Source organism: Salvelinus alpinus, chromosome 29, assembly GCF_045679555.1.
Source record: "Salvelinus alpinus chromosome 29, SLU_Salpinus.1, whole genome shotgun sequence".
NCBI classification, from domain to species: domain Eukaryota; kingdom Metazoa; phylum Chordata; class Actinopteri; order Salmoniformes; family Salmonidae; genus Salvelinus; species Salvelinus alpinus.
The window spans coordinates 39,063,457-39,080,325 of record NC_092114.1 but is presented as its reverse complement, the minus strand read 5'-3'; the positions used below and the strand labels follow the sequence as shown (position 1 = coordinate 39,080,325).

At 40.7% G+C, this 16,869-nt stretch overlaps 2 protein-coding genes across 2 annotated transcripts in view; both read left to right on the top strand.

The window, feature by feature from the left end:
- The window catches only part of LOC139558983 (BOLA class I histocompatibility antigen, alpha chain BL3-7-like), a 220,857-nt gene that overhangs the window by 100,671 nt on the left and 103,317 nt on the right, over window positions 1–16,869 (top strand). The gene's annotated exons all lie outside the window — the stretch shown is intronic.
- The window catches only part of LOC139558986 (class I histocompatibility antigen, F10 alpha chain-like), a 28,741-nt gene that overhangs the window by 6,310 nt on the left and 5,562 nt on the right, over window positions 1–16,869 (top strand). Inside the window, exon 2 of the mRNA XM_071374561.1 lies at window positions 2,541–2,801. Within this exon, the coding sequence (XP_071230662.1) occupies window positions 2,541–2,801 (261 nt within the window). The remainder of the gene's footprint in view (window positions 1–2,540; window positions 2,802–16,869) is intronic.

The following is a 16,869-nucleotide window of genomic DNA, read 5'->3' as shown; positions in this document are numbered from 1 at the left end:
CTTATTATCAATGAACTTACATTTTCATTATTTCAGACACTCTTATTCAGAGCTACTTACAGTAGTGAGTGCATACATTTTCGTATTGGTCCCCCATGGGATTCCAACCCACAACCATGGCATTGGAAGAGCCATGCTCTACCAACTAAACCAGACAGGACCGTAACCTTTCCACATGCTGTATATTTGGAAGGGATATCATGTTTTCACTTGTGTATATCACAGGTAATGAATCCACAGAAATATCTGCCTGGTAATATCACTTTGTTCCATTTCAGAAAACTATTCTTAATGGTTTTCCATCTACAGTACCAGTCAAATGTTTTGTCACACCTACTCATTCCAGGGTTTTCTTTATTTTTTATATTTTCTACATTGTAGAATAATAGTGAAGACATCAAAACTATGAAATAACACATATGGAATCATGTAGTAACCAAAAAAGTGTTAAACAGTTCAAAATATATTTTATATTTGGGATTCTTCAAAGTAGCCACCCTTTGCCTTGATTACAGCTTTGCGCACTCTTGGCATTCTCTCAACCAACTTCATGAGGTCGTCACCTAGAATGCATTTCAATTAACAGGTGTGCCTTGTTAAAAGTAAATTTGTGGAATTTCTTGAGCTAATCAGTTGTGTTGTGACAAGGTAAGGGTGGTATACAGAAGATAACCCTATTTAATAAAAGACCAAGTTCATGTTATGGCAAGAACAGCTCAAATAAGCAAAGAGAAACGACAGTCCATCATTACTTTAAGAGATGAAGGTCAGTCTATCCGGAAAATGTCATGAACTTTGAGCATTTCTTCAAGTGCAGTCGCAAAAACCATCAAGCGCTATGATGAAACTGGCTATCATGAGGACAGCCACAGGAAAGGACGACCCATACTATATTAGTTCATTTTAGTATACTGTAACCGAATGGTATCCTTTCAGTGGAGCGTACTAGCTCTTTGCCTATCTACCGGAAGTTGTAGCTGTTGCTATGCAACCTCATGCTAGCTAGTTAGCATAACAAATTACTAGGTAGCTAGCTGACATACCTGTACATACTGCTGTAATGATGTGGTTTGTAAGGACAGCGTAGCTAACAAATTGTCACCCAAAATAAGGTAACGGTAACTTATGTAAGGTAACTTATTTGAAAAGTCATTACTTTATTACATTGCTCAACATTTTCTTAACATTTGTCATAATTAGTTAAAGCAAAGAATTTGTATCCGCTCTCGTTGGACTTTCAATTTACGTCACAAATAGTGCAGTTAGTATGGGTATTCGAACACAGCTCCAGACTTACCTCTGCTGCAGAGGAATACCAGCCTCAGAAATTGAAGCCCAAATAAATACTTCACAGAGTTCAAGTAACAGACACATGTCAACATCAACTGTTCAGAGGAGACTGGGTGAATCAGGCCTTCATGGTTGAATTGCTGCAAAGAAACCACTACTAAAGGACACCAATAATAATAAGAGACTTGCTTGGACCAAGAAACACGAGCAATGGACATTAGACTGGTGGAAATCTGTCCTTTGGTCTGATGAGACCAAATTTGAGATTTTTGTTTCAACCGCTGTGTCTTTGTGAGACGCAGAGTAGTTGAACGGATGATCTCCGCATGTGTAGTTCCCACCGTGAAGCATGGAGGAGGAGGTGTGATGGTGTGCGGGTGCTTTGCTGGTGACACTGTAATTTAATTAGAATTCAGGGCACACTTAACCAGCATGGCTACCACAGCATTCTGCAGCGATACGCCATCCCATCTGGTTTTCACTTAGTGGGACTATCATTTGTTTTTCAACAGGAAAATGACCCAACACACCTTGGGGCTGTGTAAGGGCTATTTGACCAAGAAGGAGAGTGATGGTGTACTGCATCAGATGACCTGGCCTCCACAATCACCCGACCTCAACCCAATTGAGATGGTTTGGGATGAGTTGGACCGCAGAGTTAAGGAAAAGCAGCCAATAAGTGCTCAGCATATGTGGGAACTCCTTCAAGACTGTTGGAAAAGCATTCCATGTGTGCATAGCTGTCATTAAGGCAAAGGGTGGCTACTTTAAAGAATCTAAAAACTAAAATATATTTTGATTTGTTTCACACTTTTTGGGTTACTACATGATTCCAAATGTGTTATTTCATAGTTTTGATGTCTTCACTATTATTCTACAATATAGGAAATAGTAAAAATAAAGAAAAGCCCTTGAAAGAGTAGGTGTGTCCAAACTTTTGACTGGTACTGTATATATCAGACACTGATTCCAGATCATTCTCTTGATAAAACGTTCTTGGTTCTCCATGTCTGGTACACAAAATGTGTAATATCTAGGGGTTACATTCTGTCTTAGAAACTTTCCTTATAAATGGCGTCCTGCATTTGAACAAAAACAACTATTTAGGTACAAAGTAAAATTGTTCAAAGTAATATTTAATGAACAACCAGTTTATTAAACAGTAGTGTGGAGAAACTAAAAAGTGAAATGAGAAAATGTAAAGCTCTGTCTAGTTTACATTACTTAGATTATCTGTTTTTCCCCTCTAGTGACTCACTCCCTGAAGTATTTCTACACTGCATCCTCTGGAGTTACCAACTTCCCAGAGTTTGTGGGTGTGGGGATGGTGGATGATGTTCAGATGGTTCACTATGACAGCAACAGCCAGAGAGTGGTGTGCAAACAGGACTGGATGAACAAGCAGCCAGACACGCAGTACTGGGAGAGGGAGAAAGTGAATTTATTGGGTTCCCAGCAGATTTTCAAAGTCAACATCAATACTCTAAAGCAGCGTTTTAACCAAAGTGGAGGTAAGTCTTTCATCTTAACCTCATCTGATCAGTTGTGTTTGTGTAAACTGTCAATTCTTTATTCTAGGAGACAAGAATTAATCAGGATTAGAGAATGTATCACTAAAGTTGCAGATCCACCCACACAGCTACTCAGCCAGGCACACAACTGACTGATTAGGCGCTGCCAAACGTCACATCGATAGCTAAAATGACGGGCTATCTAGATTCAAACCTGCCTGTCAGGATATTGATGTTTATGAATGTTTTTTTCCAGACCCAAACAGATGTAGTGGAGGGTAAATGCACTTAAATGCCGTTTACTCACCATCTTATTTGTGAAATAGCGTTTACTCACCTTTGTATTTTGTTAATTATCACCTACCCTCTTATTATTGCATTCCCCGTGTTAATAAACTCCCAGAAAGCTTGATCTGTGTTCTAATCGCACCTACCTCTGCGAATGAGTGGAATCATGAATGATTCAAGAATGCTCATTATGTTCGCCTGCTACCCCGGATTTGCCGTGTTAGCAGCGCTTTCAATCACCACTCTGTCCAATGAGAAACTCCGCCCACGACAGTCTGAGAGGTGAAACGAATTACCTCAGCCCAGACCTACAGAGGCAAGTAGCAGAGAGATGCCACTGACAGTGGGAATTCTTTTAACTTCCCTCGACTCCTGCTGTGTCAACAGACATCCCCCAAACAAAACCCTTGTGAATCTCGGAAAATGAGTGTACAACGGTTAAATAGTCACTGATATTTCAGTCAGCTAGCTACAGTAGGCCAGCTCAAGGGCTCTGGTTATTAGTGTCACACCCTGACCTTAGAGAGCCTTTTTATGTCTGTATTTGGTTTGGTCAGGGTCTGATTTGGGTGGGCATTCTATGTTCTGTTTTCTATGTTTTGGCCAGGTATGGTTCTCAATCAGGGACAGCTGTCTATCATTGTCTCTGATTGGGAATCATACTTAGGCAGCCTTTTTCCCTTTTGTCATTGTGGGAAGTTGTCTTTGTTAGGGGCACTATAGCCCTTGTAAGCTTCACGGTCGTTCCTTTGGTTCTTGTTTTGTTGGCGACATTAATAATAAAATAAAATGTACGCTCACCACGCTGCACCTTGGTCATTTCCTAACGACGGCCGTGACAATTAGCCATGTAGCTACACTGAACAAAAATATAAACGCTACATGTAAAGTGTTGTTCCCATGTTTCATGAGCTGAAATAAAAAGTTCCATAAATGTTCCATATGCACAAAAAGCTTATTTCTCTAATTTTGTGCACAAATTTGTTTACATCCCTGTTAGTGAGCATTTCGCCTTTGCCAAGATAATCCATCTACCTGTCAGGTGTGGCATATCAAGAAGCTGATGAAACAGCATGCTCATTACACAGGTGCACCTTGTGCTGGGGACAGTAAAACGTCAATCTAAAATGTGCAGTTTTGTCACACAACACAATGCCACAGATGTCTCAAATTTTGATGGAGCGTGCAATTGGCATGCTGACTGCAGGAATGTTCACCAGAGCTGTTGCATGAGAAATGAATGTTAATTTCTCTACCATAAACCACTTCCAACATCGTTGGTGGCGGTGGGGTTATGGTATGGGCAGGCATAAGCTACGGGAAACAAACACAATTTGAATGCACAAAAATACCGTGACTAGATCCTGAGGCCCATTGTATGTATCTGTGACCAACAGATGCATATCTGTATTCCCAGTCATGTGAAATCCATAGATTAGGGCCAAATGCATTTAATTGACTGATTTCATCATATGAAGTGTAAGTCAGTAAAATCAATGAAATTGTTGCATGTTGCATTTATATTTTTGTTCAGTATACGGTGCATTCGGAAAGTGTTCAGACCCCTTGACGTTTTCCAAAATTTGTTACATTACAGCCTTATTCTAAAATGGATTAAATAAATAAAAATCCTCAGCAATCTACACACAATACCTCATAATGACAAAGAAATCAGGTTTTACAATTTTTTTACCAAATGTATTAGAAACAGAAGTCGGAAGTTTACATACACCTTAGCCAAATACATTTACTCAGTTTTTACATTCCTGACATTTTAATCAGAGTAAAAATTCCCTGTTTTAGGTCAGTTAGGCTCATCACTTCATTTTCAGAATGTGAAATGTCAGAATAATAGTAGAGAGGAGGATTTATTTCAGCTTTTATTTCTTTCATCACATTCCCAGTGGGTCAGAAGTTTACATGCACTCAATTAGAATTTGGTAGCATTGCCTTTAAATTGTTTAACTTGGGTCAAATGTTTTGGATAGCCTTCCACAATATGTTGGGTGAATTTTGGCCCATTCCTCCTGACAGAGCTGGTGTAACTGAGTCAGGTTTGTAGACCTCCTTGCTCGCACACACTTTTTCAGTTCTGCCCACACATTTTCTATAGTATTGAGGTCCGGGCTTTGTGATGGCAAATCCAATACCTTGGCTTTGTTGTCCTTCAGCCTTTTTGCCACAACTTTGGAAGTATGCTTGGGGTCATTGTCCATTTTGAAGACCCATTTGCGACCATTCTTTAACTTCCTGACTGACGACTTGAAATGCTGCTTCAAAATATCCACATAATTTTCCTACCTCATGATGCCATCTATTTTGTGAAGTACACCAGTCCCTCTTGCAGCAAAGCACCCCCACAACATGATGCTGCCACCGCCATGCTTCACGGTTGGGATGGTGTTCTTCGGCTTGCAAGCGTCCCCCCTTTTCCTCCAAACATAACGATGGTTGTGCAAACAGTTATATTTTTGTTTCATCAGACCAGAGGACATTTCTCCAAAAAGTATTATCTTTGTCCCCATGTGCAGTTGCAAACCATAGTCTGGCTTTTTTATGGCGGTTTTGGAGCAGTGGCTTCTTCCTTGCTGAGCGGCCTTTCAGGTTATGTCGATATAGGACTCGTTTTACTGTGGATATAGATACTTTTGTACCCGTTTCCTCCAGCATCTTCACAAGGTCCTTTGCTGTTCTGGGATTGATTTGCACTTTTGCACCAAAGGACGTTCATCTCTAGGAGACAGAACACATCTCCTTCCTGAGCGGTATGATGGCTGCGTGGTCCCATGGTGTTTATACTTGCGTACTATTGTTTGTATAGATGAATGTGGTACCTTCATGTGTTTGGAAATTGCTCCCAAGGATGAACCAGACTTGTGGACATCTACAAAAAAATAGAGGTCTTGGCTGATTTCCCCATGATGTCAAGCAAAGAGGCACTGAGTTTAAAGGTAGGCTTTGAATTAGATCCACAGGTACACCTCCAATTGACTCAAATTATGCCAATTAGCCTATCAGATTCTTCTAAAGCCATGACATTTTCTGGAATTTTCTGGAAGCTGTTTAAAGGCACAGTCAACTTGTGTATGTAAACTTCTGACCCATTGGAATTGTGATACAGTGAAATAATTGTTTAGACATTGTTGGAAAAATTACTTGTGTCATGCACAAAGTAGATTTCCTAACAGACTTGCCAAAACTATAGTTTGTTAACAAGAAATTTGTGGAGTGGTTGAAAAATGAGTTAATGACTCCAATCTAAGTATATGTAAACTTCCGACTTCAACTGTAAGTATTTAGACCCTTTGCTATGAGACTTGAAATTGAGCTCAAGTGCTATCTGTTTCCATGTATCATCTTTGAGATGCATCTACAACTTGATTGGAGTCCACCTGTGGTAAATTCAATTGATTGGACATGATTTGGAAAGGCACGCAACTGTCTCTAAGGTCCCACAGTTGACAGTACATGTCAGAGCAAAATCCAAGCCATGAGGTCAAAGGAATTGTCCGTAGAGCTCTGAGACAGGATTGTGTTGAGGCACAGATCTGGGGAAGGGTTCCAAAAAAATTCTGCAGCATTGAAGGACCCCAAGAATAGTGGCCATCATTCTTAAATGGAAGAAGTTTGGAACCAACAAGACTTCCTCGAGCTGGCCGCCAGGCCAAACTGAGCAATCGGGTGAGAAGGGCCTTGTTCATGGTCACCTCCCTGACCCCGATGGTCACTGACAGAGCTCTGGAGTTCCTCTGTGGAGATGGGAGAACCTTTCAGAAGGACAACCATCTCTGCTGCACTCCACCATTCACGCCTTTATGGTAGTGGCCAGATGGAAGCCACTCCTCAGTAAAAGGCACATGACAGCCCGCTTGAAGTTTGCCAAAAGGCACCTAAAGACTCTCAGACCATGAGAAACAAGATTCTCTGGTCTGATGAAACCAAGATTGAACTCTTTGGCCTGAATGCCAAGCGTCACGTCTGGAGGAAACCTGGCACCATCCCTACGGTGAAGCATGGTGATGGCAGCATCATGCTGTAGGGATGTTTTTCAGCGGCAGGGACTGGGAGACTAGTCAGGATCAAGGGAAAGATGAACGGAGCAAAGTACAGAGAGATCCTTGATGAAGTCCGGAGTGCTCTGGAGCAGGTTCTCAGACTGGGGCAAAGGTCCACCTTCCAACAGGACAACAACCTTAATCGTCTAATTGATACAGAATACAACATTTTAGAGTGAACTAAGGGCCTTTTACACTGTCAGAATTCACTTTCATGTCATGTGTTGGGACAGCTTGTGGTACCTAAAATTTAGTGAAATACAGTATAAAGACAATTTATGTATAATGACAATGTTACTGAGTTACAGTTCATATAAGGAAATCATTCAACATCAGTACTGACTTACCACGTATGTATGTAGTAAATAAGTAGTGAAACACGCATTATTGAGCTGGACTTAAGGTAATGATGAATAGTGTTAAGTTCTAAATTATCAGAGTAAGAACTCTATCATTTGAAAGCTTAAACCAAGTTTTTCCCAGAGGGTCAATACAGCTGCAATAGACAAAGACATGTTTACTTTGGTAGTGGTATACTGTATGTACCCACTTTGGGTTGAGTCTCCTCATTCTCGCTAAACATTGCATCTTTATTCCTAGGCAGGATACTAAGTGATACGGGCAATACACTTTTCTTTCTCCCTTTACTTATGGCTGCAGGGGCAGTATTGAGTAGCTTGGATGAAAGGTGCACAGAGGTGTCGAGTAAACGGCCTGCTCCTATGTCATAGTTGCTAATATATGCATATTATTATTGGATAGAAAACACTGAAGTTTCTAAAACTGTTTGAATTATGTCAGTGTAACAGAACTCATATGGCAGGTAAAAACCTGAGAAGTTCCACTTCCTTTTTGGATTTTTTCTAGGGGTGCCAGATTTTCAACCAAGCGCTCATTGAAATTACAGCGAGATATGAGTTTTTACTTCCTACGGCTTCCACTAGATGTCAACAGTCAATAGAACTTTGTCTGTTGACTCTAATGTGAAGGGGGGCCGAAGGAGACAGGAATTAGTCACCACTGCCACGAGGTGATCACGCATTGAGGTGCATTCACGTGAGAGGGATCTCCGTTCCATCGGTCAACTGAAGTCAATAATTCTCCGGTTGGAACGTTATTCAAGATGTTAACATTCTAAAGATTGATTCAGTACATCGTTTGACATGTTTCTACTGACTAACGGAACTTTTGGACATTGTCACGTTATAGTGGACGCGCTTTGTGACTTTGGTTAGGGCGTTTGGTAAACAATTCCAAAGTAGCTAATTGGACATAAACGGACATTATCGAACAAATCGAGCATTTATTGTGGACCTGGGATTCTTAGGAGTGCATTCTGATGAAGTTCAAAGGTAAGGAAACATTTATCATGTATTTTCTGGTTTCTGTTGACTCCAAAATGGCAGCTAATTTGGCTATTGTTCTGAGCTCCGTCTCAGATTATTGCATGGTTTATTTTCCGTAAAGTTTTTGAAATCTGACACAGCGGATGCATTAAGGAGAGGTATATCTATAATTCCATGTGTATATCTTGTATTATCTACATTTGATGAGTATCTGTTGAAACGATGTGGCTATGCAAAATCACTTTATGTTTTTGCAACTAGTGAATCTAATGCGCCAATGTAAACTCAAGTTCTTTGATATAAATTTTAACTTAATCAAACATGCATGTATTGTGCAACATGAAGTCCTATGAGTGTCATCTGATGAAGATCAAAGGTTGGTGATTAATTCTCCATTTCTGTTTTTTGTGAAAGCCATCTTTCGCTGGAAAAATGGCTGTGCTTATTGTGGTTGTGGTGACAACAATTGTTTGTTGTGCTTTCCCTGAAAAGCATATTTGAAATCAGACACTGGTGGGATTAACAACAAGATTACCTTTAAAATGATAAGACACATCTATGTTTGAGGAATTTTAATTATGAGATTTCTGCTTTTTGAATTTGGCGCCCTACACTTTCACTCGCTGTTGTCATATCATCCCGGTAGCGGGATGGCAGCCATAAAAGGTTAACCTGTTATGGCTGCAAGGGAAATTATTGAGTAGCCAGAAAAAAGGTGCCCATTTCAAACGGCCTCGTACTCAATTCTTGCTCGTACAATATGCATATTATTTATTACCTTTGGATATAAAACACCTTCTAGTTTCTAAAACAGGTTTAATTATTTCTCTAAGTGAAACATAACTCTTTTTACAGCCCATTTTCTGGAAAAAGTGAATTTTCCAAGAAGCTATGTCTCTCTTCAAGATACTCTCTATAAAAGGCCTTGGCACTTGGGACTGTACAAACACGTCACACATCTTCCCCTGGTTGTCATGCGGAAGTGAGAGAAAAAAGGACTTGATTATCTCTGTCAGGGACTGAAAGGAACCTCTTTGAGTGATAAGTGCGCACTTTATAATTTTTTCTGGGCGCGAAGTAGGAACTGGACCGCGCTCCTGGAAAACACTCGTTATAGGTGAATATGACCTCCAGCTTCGATTTTCTTTGATACATGTCACAAAATCATCCTAAAGTATGTTTTTTCAATATACTTTAATTATATTATTGAAATTTATTCTGGACTTTAGACGTGATGCGACGCAAGAATTTTGTCAAGACGGAGAGGTTAGCATGGCATGGCCAGTGTGTCATGCTAATTCAACAGGGACATCGTTCGTTCTAGGTCCAAATGAACACGGTTCTGAACAAAGGACCCTTTGGAGAACATTCTGATGGAAAATCAACAAAGATAAGGACCCAATTTGGGATGCTTTTTCATATATCTGTCGAACTGTGCTATCGCTAGCGTTTGACTAGAATCAATGCTGCTGTGTGTTAGCTATTGTAGTAAGCTAATAACGATATATTGTGTTTTCGCTGTAAAACACTTCAGAAATCGGAAATATTGTCTGTATTCACAAGATCTTTCTCTTTCATTAGCTATCCACCATATATTTTTCTGAAATCTTTTCTGATGTGAAATTAGAAGTAGACGTTGGTGTCTGTTTTCTCTGGCTACTGCCGTGCGATTTCTTACTGTAGCTATGATGGTAGCAGTAATGTAAAACTGATTTATAGCTAAAATATGCATTTTTTTTTAACAAAACATAGATTTATTGTGTAACATGTTATAGGACTGTCATCTGAGGGAGTTTTTTCTAGGTTATTTAGGTTAGTTCTAGGTTAGTTAGGTTGGCTTTGCATGCTAGCTGCATGCTAGCTGCATGCTACCGGTGCTGTGAAAAATATCTGTCTCTCTTTTTGTATTTGGTGGTGAGCTAACATGAATATATGTGGTGTTTTCGCTGTAAAACATTTAAAGAATCTGAAATATTGTCTGTATTCACAAGATCTTTCTCTTTCATTAGCTATCCACCATATATTTCTCTGAAATGTTTTCTGAAGTGTAATAAGGTAGTTGACGTTGGTGTCTGTATTTTCTCTGGCTACTCCCGTGCGATTTCTTACTGTAACTATGATGGTAGCAGTAATGTAAAACTGATGTATAGCTAAAATATGCATTTTTTTTGAACAAAACATAGATTTATTGTGTAACATGTTATAGGACTGTCATCTGAGGTAGTTTTTTCTAGGTTATTTAGGTTGGTTCTAGGTTAGTTAGGTTGGCTTGTGCATGCTAAATGCAGCCTACTTGTGCTGTGAAAAATGTCTTTGTCTTTTTTTATTTGGTGGTGACCTAACATAAATATATGTGGTGTTTTCTCTGTAAAACATTTAAAAAATCGGACATGTTGGCTGGATTGACAAGATGTTTATCTTTCAAATGCTGTATTGGACTTGTTAATGTGTGAAAGTTAAATATTTTACAAAAATAGATTTTGAATTTCGCGCTCTGCACTTGGACAGGCTGTTGTCATATTGATCCCGATGTCGGGCTTGCAGCCTGAAGAAGTTTTAACCAATGTCAGGCAAACTATGCAACTATTGAACAAGAAGCTCTTGCTTTGTTAGCTCTGCAATACTTTGAAGTATATATTCATTCCAGTGCCCTACCAGGGATGGTATATACTGAGCATAACCCCTTAGTGTTTCTCCACCGGATGTACAACCAGAACCAGCGCATTATGCGTTGGGCGCTTATTGTGCAAAATTATAATTTGGAAATCAGCCACAAAAAGGGTTCTGAAAAATGTATTAGCAGATGCTTTGTCTCGTGTGTAAATATGATGATTTTGGTATGTTTTGTAAATACTGTGGTCGCAATCCCCCCTAGGATTGCTCTTTTAAGGGTGGGAGTGTTACGGATACAGGTATCCTGTGAGTGCATCCTGTGTATTTATTTTCTCTCCTTCTCCCCTCACAGGTGGCAATCAGTCATCAATGGGAAGACACACCACCTGTTTCCATTACCCAATCACAACCCCCCTTACCGTATGTTTACAAATAAACCATGAGTGTTTGACGGTAATTTAGTTGTCTGTGGTTTTTCGTTTCTCACTGTTACGGTTTCACTATACTTTGCATGAGTTGTTACAGGTCTCGTTATCATCCCCCCTAGACTGTCGGGCCAAAGGGATTTGTAACAGTGATTGGGGTTGAGGTCAGGTTAAACTTATGAGAAATAACAAAAACGGGATGATCCACTCCACTCTTGTCCTGCTGCAGTAGAACAGCACCAGCACCTCTGGCACTAGCATCTACCTCAAGTTTAAAAGGTTGTTCAAAATCCAGAGCAGCAAGTACAGGGGTATTACATAAGAGTGCTTTAACAGATTCAAAAGCTACCCGACAATCATGGGACCACTCAAACGCTCTAGCCGGACTGAGCAAATCGGTTAATGGAGCAACTACCGCAGAGAAATTTTTACAGAAACTACGGTAGTAGCCAACCATCCCTAAAAAGCGGCATAGTTCTCATCTGGTGGTAGGTGCGGGGAATGCAGTTATAGCCAAGACCTTGGCATCAACAGGGCGCACCTGTCCATGGCCGACCTCTTTGCAGAGATAGGTAACAGTAGCCTTCCCAAACTCGCACTTTGCCAAGTTCAGGGTTAGAGAAGCAGCTGCCAAACGTTCACATACTACCCAGAGAGTCAACATGATCTGACCACTCAGACGAATAAATTACTAGATCATCAAGGTAGGCACTACAATTGGGAACTCCAGCTAATACGGCGTTAACCAGTCATTGGAAAGTGGCTGGTGCATTCCACATCCCAAAAGCCATGACTGAGTACTGTAGGAAGTTGTCAGGGGTTACAAAGGCAGAAATCTCAGAAGCACGTGAGGTTAACGGAACCTGCCAGTAGCCTTTTAAGAGGCCCAACTTAGTTACATAAGTAGCAGCACCAATAGTGTCGATACAGTCGTCCAGTCTGGGTAACGGGAACGAATCTGGCATTGTGACAGAATTTATCTTTCGATGATCCGTACATAACCTGGACATACCATCAGGTTTAGGAACCAGAATGCAAGGAGAACTCCAAGGGCTTGAACTTGGCATAGCCAGGTCATTCTCCAACAAATATCTCACTTCATCCCTCATTATCTTCCGCTTAGAAGCATTGACACGATATGGGTGTTGCTTGATAGGGACAGCATTTCCAATATTAATGTCATGTTCCAACACATTTGTGTGAGTAGGAACGTCATTAAAGAGACATGGAAAACTGTAGCAGCCTCACAATATCGCCGGCCTGTCCATCCGTTAAATGAACCAGACCTGACTGGAGAGCTGGCAGCATTTCTGAGTTGTGCAATCTAACGCACTGCTGCTGAGTATTGCGCAACTCTAATCCATCACCATCATTAATATGACAGTCCACTATCATAGTAGTAGAAGCAGAGGAGACCGCAGTACCTTCCTCTGTTTTTGAACTATCTACCTGGGTGATGGGTTGGGTGTGGTATGCTTTCAACATGTTAATGTGGCACACACGAGATTGGCGTTGTCTATCAGGAGTTTGAAGCACATCAGTTTCACTTAATTTCTTTTCAATTAAATAAGGACCAGAGAAACGAGCTGACAGCAAATATCCTTGAACAGGCAATAACACCAGAACTTGGTTACCTGGCTGTAGTGGACAAGGAACAGCCTGTTTACCATAGTGTCTTTTCATACTCCTCTGTGAGGAACACAGAGCTTCCTTTGCGAGAGCACAAGCTTGGTGTAGGCGCTCACGAAAGCGACTAACTTAGTCCAACACATTCTCATCTCCTGTACACAACTCTTTTGGACAAAAACTGTTCTTTAAGAACTTTCATTGGTCCTCTCACTGTGACCAAACACTAGTTCAGCCGGGCTGAAACCTAGGGACTCCTGCACAGTTTCACAAGCAGCAAACAAAACTAGAAGAACTCCCTCATCCCAATCTTTAGCAGATTCCAAACAATATTTACATAGCATAGACTTCAGTGTCTGATGCCATCGTTAAAGCGCACCCTGAGACTCTGGGTGATATGCACTTGCCACCCGGTGCGTAGTCGACAAGGATTTTAACACCTGCTTGAAGAGCTTTGATAGGAAATTGGTACCTTGATCACTTTGTACCACCTTAGGTAATCCGAATGTCGTGAAGAATTTAATAAGGCTTTACTCACTACCGGAGCAGTAATCCGTCGCAGAGGAATGGCCTCTGTATCTTGTTGCCATACACATAACCGTTAACAGAAACTGGTTACCCGATTTTGTCTTCGGTAACGGTCCAACAATCAACCACCACATGTTTGAATGGTTCACCTATGACAGGTATTGGCCAAAGAGGAGCGGGAGGAATAACCTGATTTGGTTTTCCTGTTATCTGACATGTGGCATGTCCGACAGAACTGAGCCACATCTTGTTTTAACTTCTTCAGGCTGCAAGCCCGACACCGGGCACAATATGACAACAGCCACTTCAAGTGCAGGGCGCAAAATTCAAAATATATTTTTTTGAAATATTTAACTTTCATACATTAACAAGTCCAATACAGCATTTGAAAGATAAACATCTTGTGAATCCAGCCAACATGTCCAATTTTTAAAATGTTTTACAGCGAAAACACCACATATATTTATGTTAGCTCACCACCAAATACAAAAAAGGACAGACATTTTTCACAGCACAGGTAGCATGCACAAAGCCAACCTAACTAACCAAGATCCAACCAAACTAACCAAGAAACAACTTCATCAGATGACAGTCCTATAACATGTTACACAATAAATCTATGTTTTGTTTGAAAAATGTGCATATTTGAGGTATAAATCAGTTTTACATTGATGCTACCATCACAGCTACCGTCAGATATAGCACCGAAGCAACCAGAGTAATTACAGACACCAACGTCAAATATCTAAATACTCATCAAAAACATTTCTGAAAAATATATGGTTTATAGCAAATGAAAGACAAAGATCTTGTGAATACAGCCAATATTTCCGATTTTTTAAGTGTTTTACAGCGAAAACACAATATAGCGTTATATTAGCTTACTACAATAGCTAACACACAACAGCATTGATTCCAGGTAATCGGTAGCGATAGCACAGTTCAACAGATATATGAAATATCATCCCAAAATGGGTCCTACTTTTGCTGATCTTCCATCAGAATGTTGTACAAGGGGTCCTTTGTCCAGAACCGTCTTTGTTTGGGTTTAGAACGACCTCTTTCCCTCTTGAATTAGCAAGCACACTGGCCAAGTGGTGCTAAGCTCTCCATCCTGAACAAAAGCAGACAACGCAACACGCCTAACGTCCCGAATAAATTTCAATAATCTAATAAAACTATTGAAAAAAACACACTTTACGATGATATTGTAACATGTATCAAATAAAATCAAAGCCGGAGATAGTATTCGCCTATAATGACGGCTTTCCAGAAGGCGATTCCAGGTCCAACTTCGCGCTTTTGAAAAAAACAGGAAATGGCAGACTACTCATTCCAAGAGGATTTATTCCACTTCAGACCAAGATAATCCACTAATTTCTTCTCTCACTTCCTCTTGACATCTAGGGGAAGGTGTATGACGTGTATGTATACCAATACGTATCATGCCCATTTATAGGCAAGCCTTTGAACAGAGACCTCGATTTCAGAAATCTCACTTCCTGTCAGGAAGTGGGCTGCAGAAGGAGTTCTGTTTCACTCAGAGAAAAAATTCAAACGGTTTTAGAAACGAGTGTTTTCTATCCAATAGTAATAATAATATGCATATTGTACGAGCAAGAATTGAGTACGAGGCCGTTTGAAATGGGCACATTTTTCCAAGTTACTCAATACTGACCCTGCAGCCCAAACAGGTTAAACCTGGCCAAAAGAAATGAAGGATCCGATCATAAGTCTTGGTGATTCCTAAATGACCGGACCACTGGTGATCATGAGCAAGGGATAACACATTTTGTCGAAAGGCTGTAGGAATCATTATTTGGTAAACAGCATTCCAGTCTCCGCCCGCGTCATCATGGGATGTCCATTTACGCATGAGGAGATTACCATCAATGAAGTAAGCCACGTTTTCTTCTTTACCTCTTCCAATGAGACAACACTAGAAAAACATTCAGCTGCTCACGAGTGACTGGTAACTGGATTGCATCAGCAATAAGTTCAACATACTTCGATTCTTCTCTGGGCTGTTTGTCAGAGGTGATCAGCTCCTCAGAGGAAGCACACAACCCATCCTCTTGATCAACCTCTTTGAACAGAACAGTGTCAGACAAATCTATCACGTCACCCACTTGTCGTGCCTGAGCACGAGTGACAGCACAAGCGGGGAACACATGTGGATAACTGTGCCAGCTCATTGGAGAGAGTGGTCACTTTATCCAATACTGGTACTACCTTTCCTAAGGCAATATCGTTACCCATTATAAAGGTCACACCTTTTACTGGCAACAGGACGTACCCTCACTGAATATTCCACTGATTAACTCAGTGTACTTTCACAAAGTGCAATGGCACAAAACCCATTTCAATACCCTGAACTAACACTGGAACCACAGTATGTATCGTCGGATAAGGGCAACAGACAATATAAAACGACTGCGCCACACCAGTATCTCTAAGGATTTTAACCGGACGCTTCGACATTCGTTAGGGACACAAACCCCTCAAATTAACGGTTCATAACTGCGATCGGGGACTGAGACTTTCAAACTACATTTACCCTGAGGCACCTTTTTCGTTTCAGACCTCACAACCATACAAATAAACCAACACCTGTTGGCAGCTTGGCACAAAGAGGCATCCCTTGTTTGTGTTTTAGCAGGAAGCAATCATTAATCATATGTCTCACCTTATGGCAATAGAAACAGGGAGGCTCATTTCTGGCGTGCTGGATATACTACTGGCTGACTAGGGCTAAAAGTAGGCAATTCAGTGGCTCTACTCTCAGTATGAGCCGAAAACACGCTCGTGCGTCAGCACAAACTCGTCTGCCAACACAGACGCTTCTGACAGGGAGGATACTTTCTATTCGTTTAGGTAAACTACAATGCGTTTGGGTAAGCAATGTTTAAACTCTGCCAACAAGATTAACTCCCGGAGAGAGTTGAAATCAGTTACCTTCCTAGCAGCTTGCCATTTATCAAACAGATTTCCCTTGTCTAGCAAATTCCACATTAGTCTTACTAGAAGACTTCTTAGGAGACCTAAATCTCTCGGTATGCCTCAGGCACAAGCTCATAGGCGCGAAGAACAATAGCACAAAACCTCCTGGGCTTTACCAGTTTATTTATACTGAAGTAATAGGCACCATACCTCTTCAGCCGTTTCAATGCTACGGCTATACGTTCAA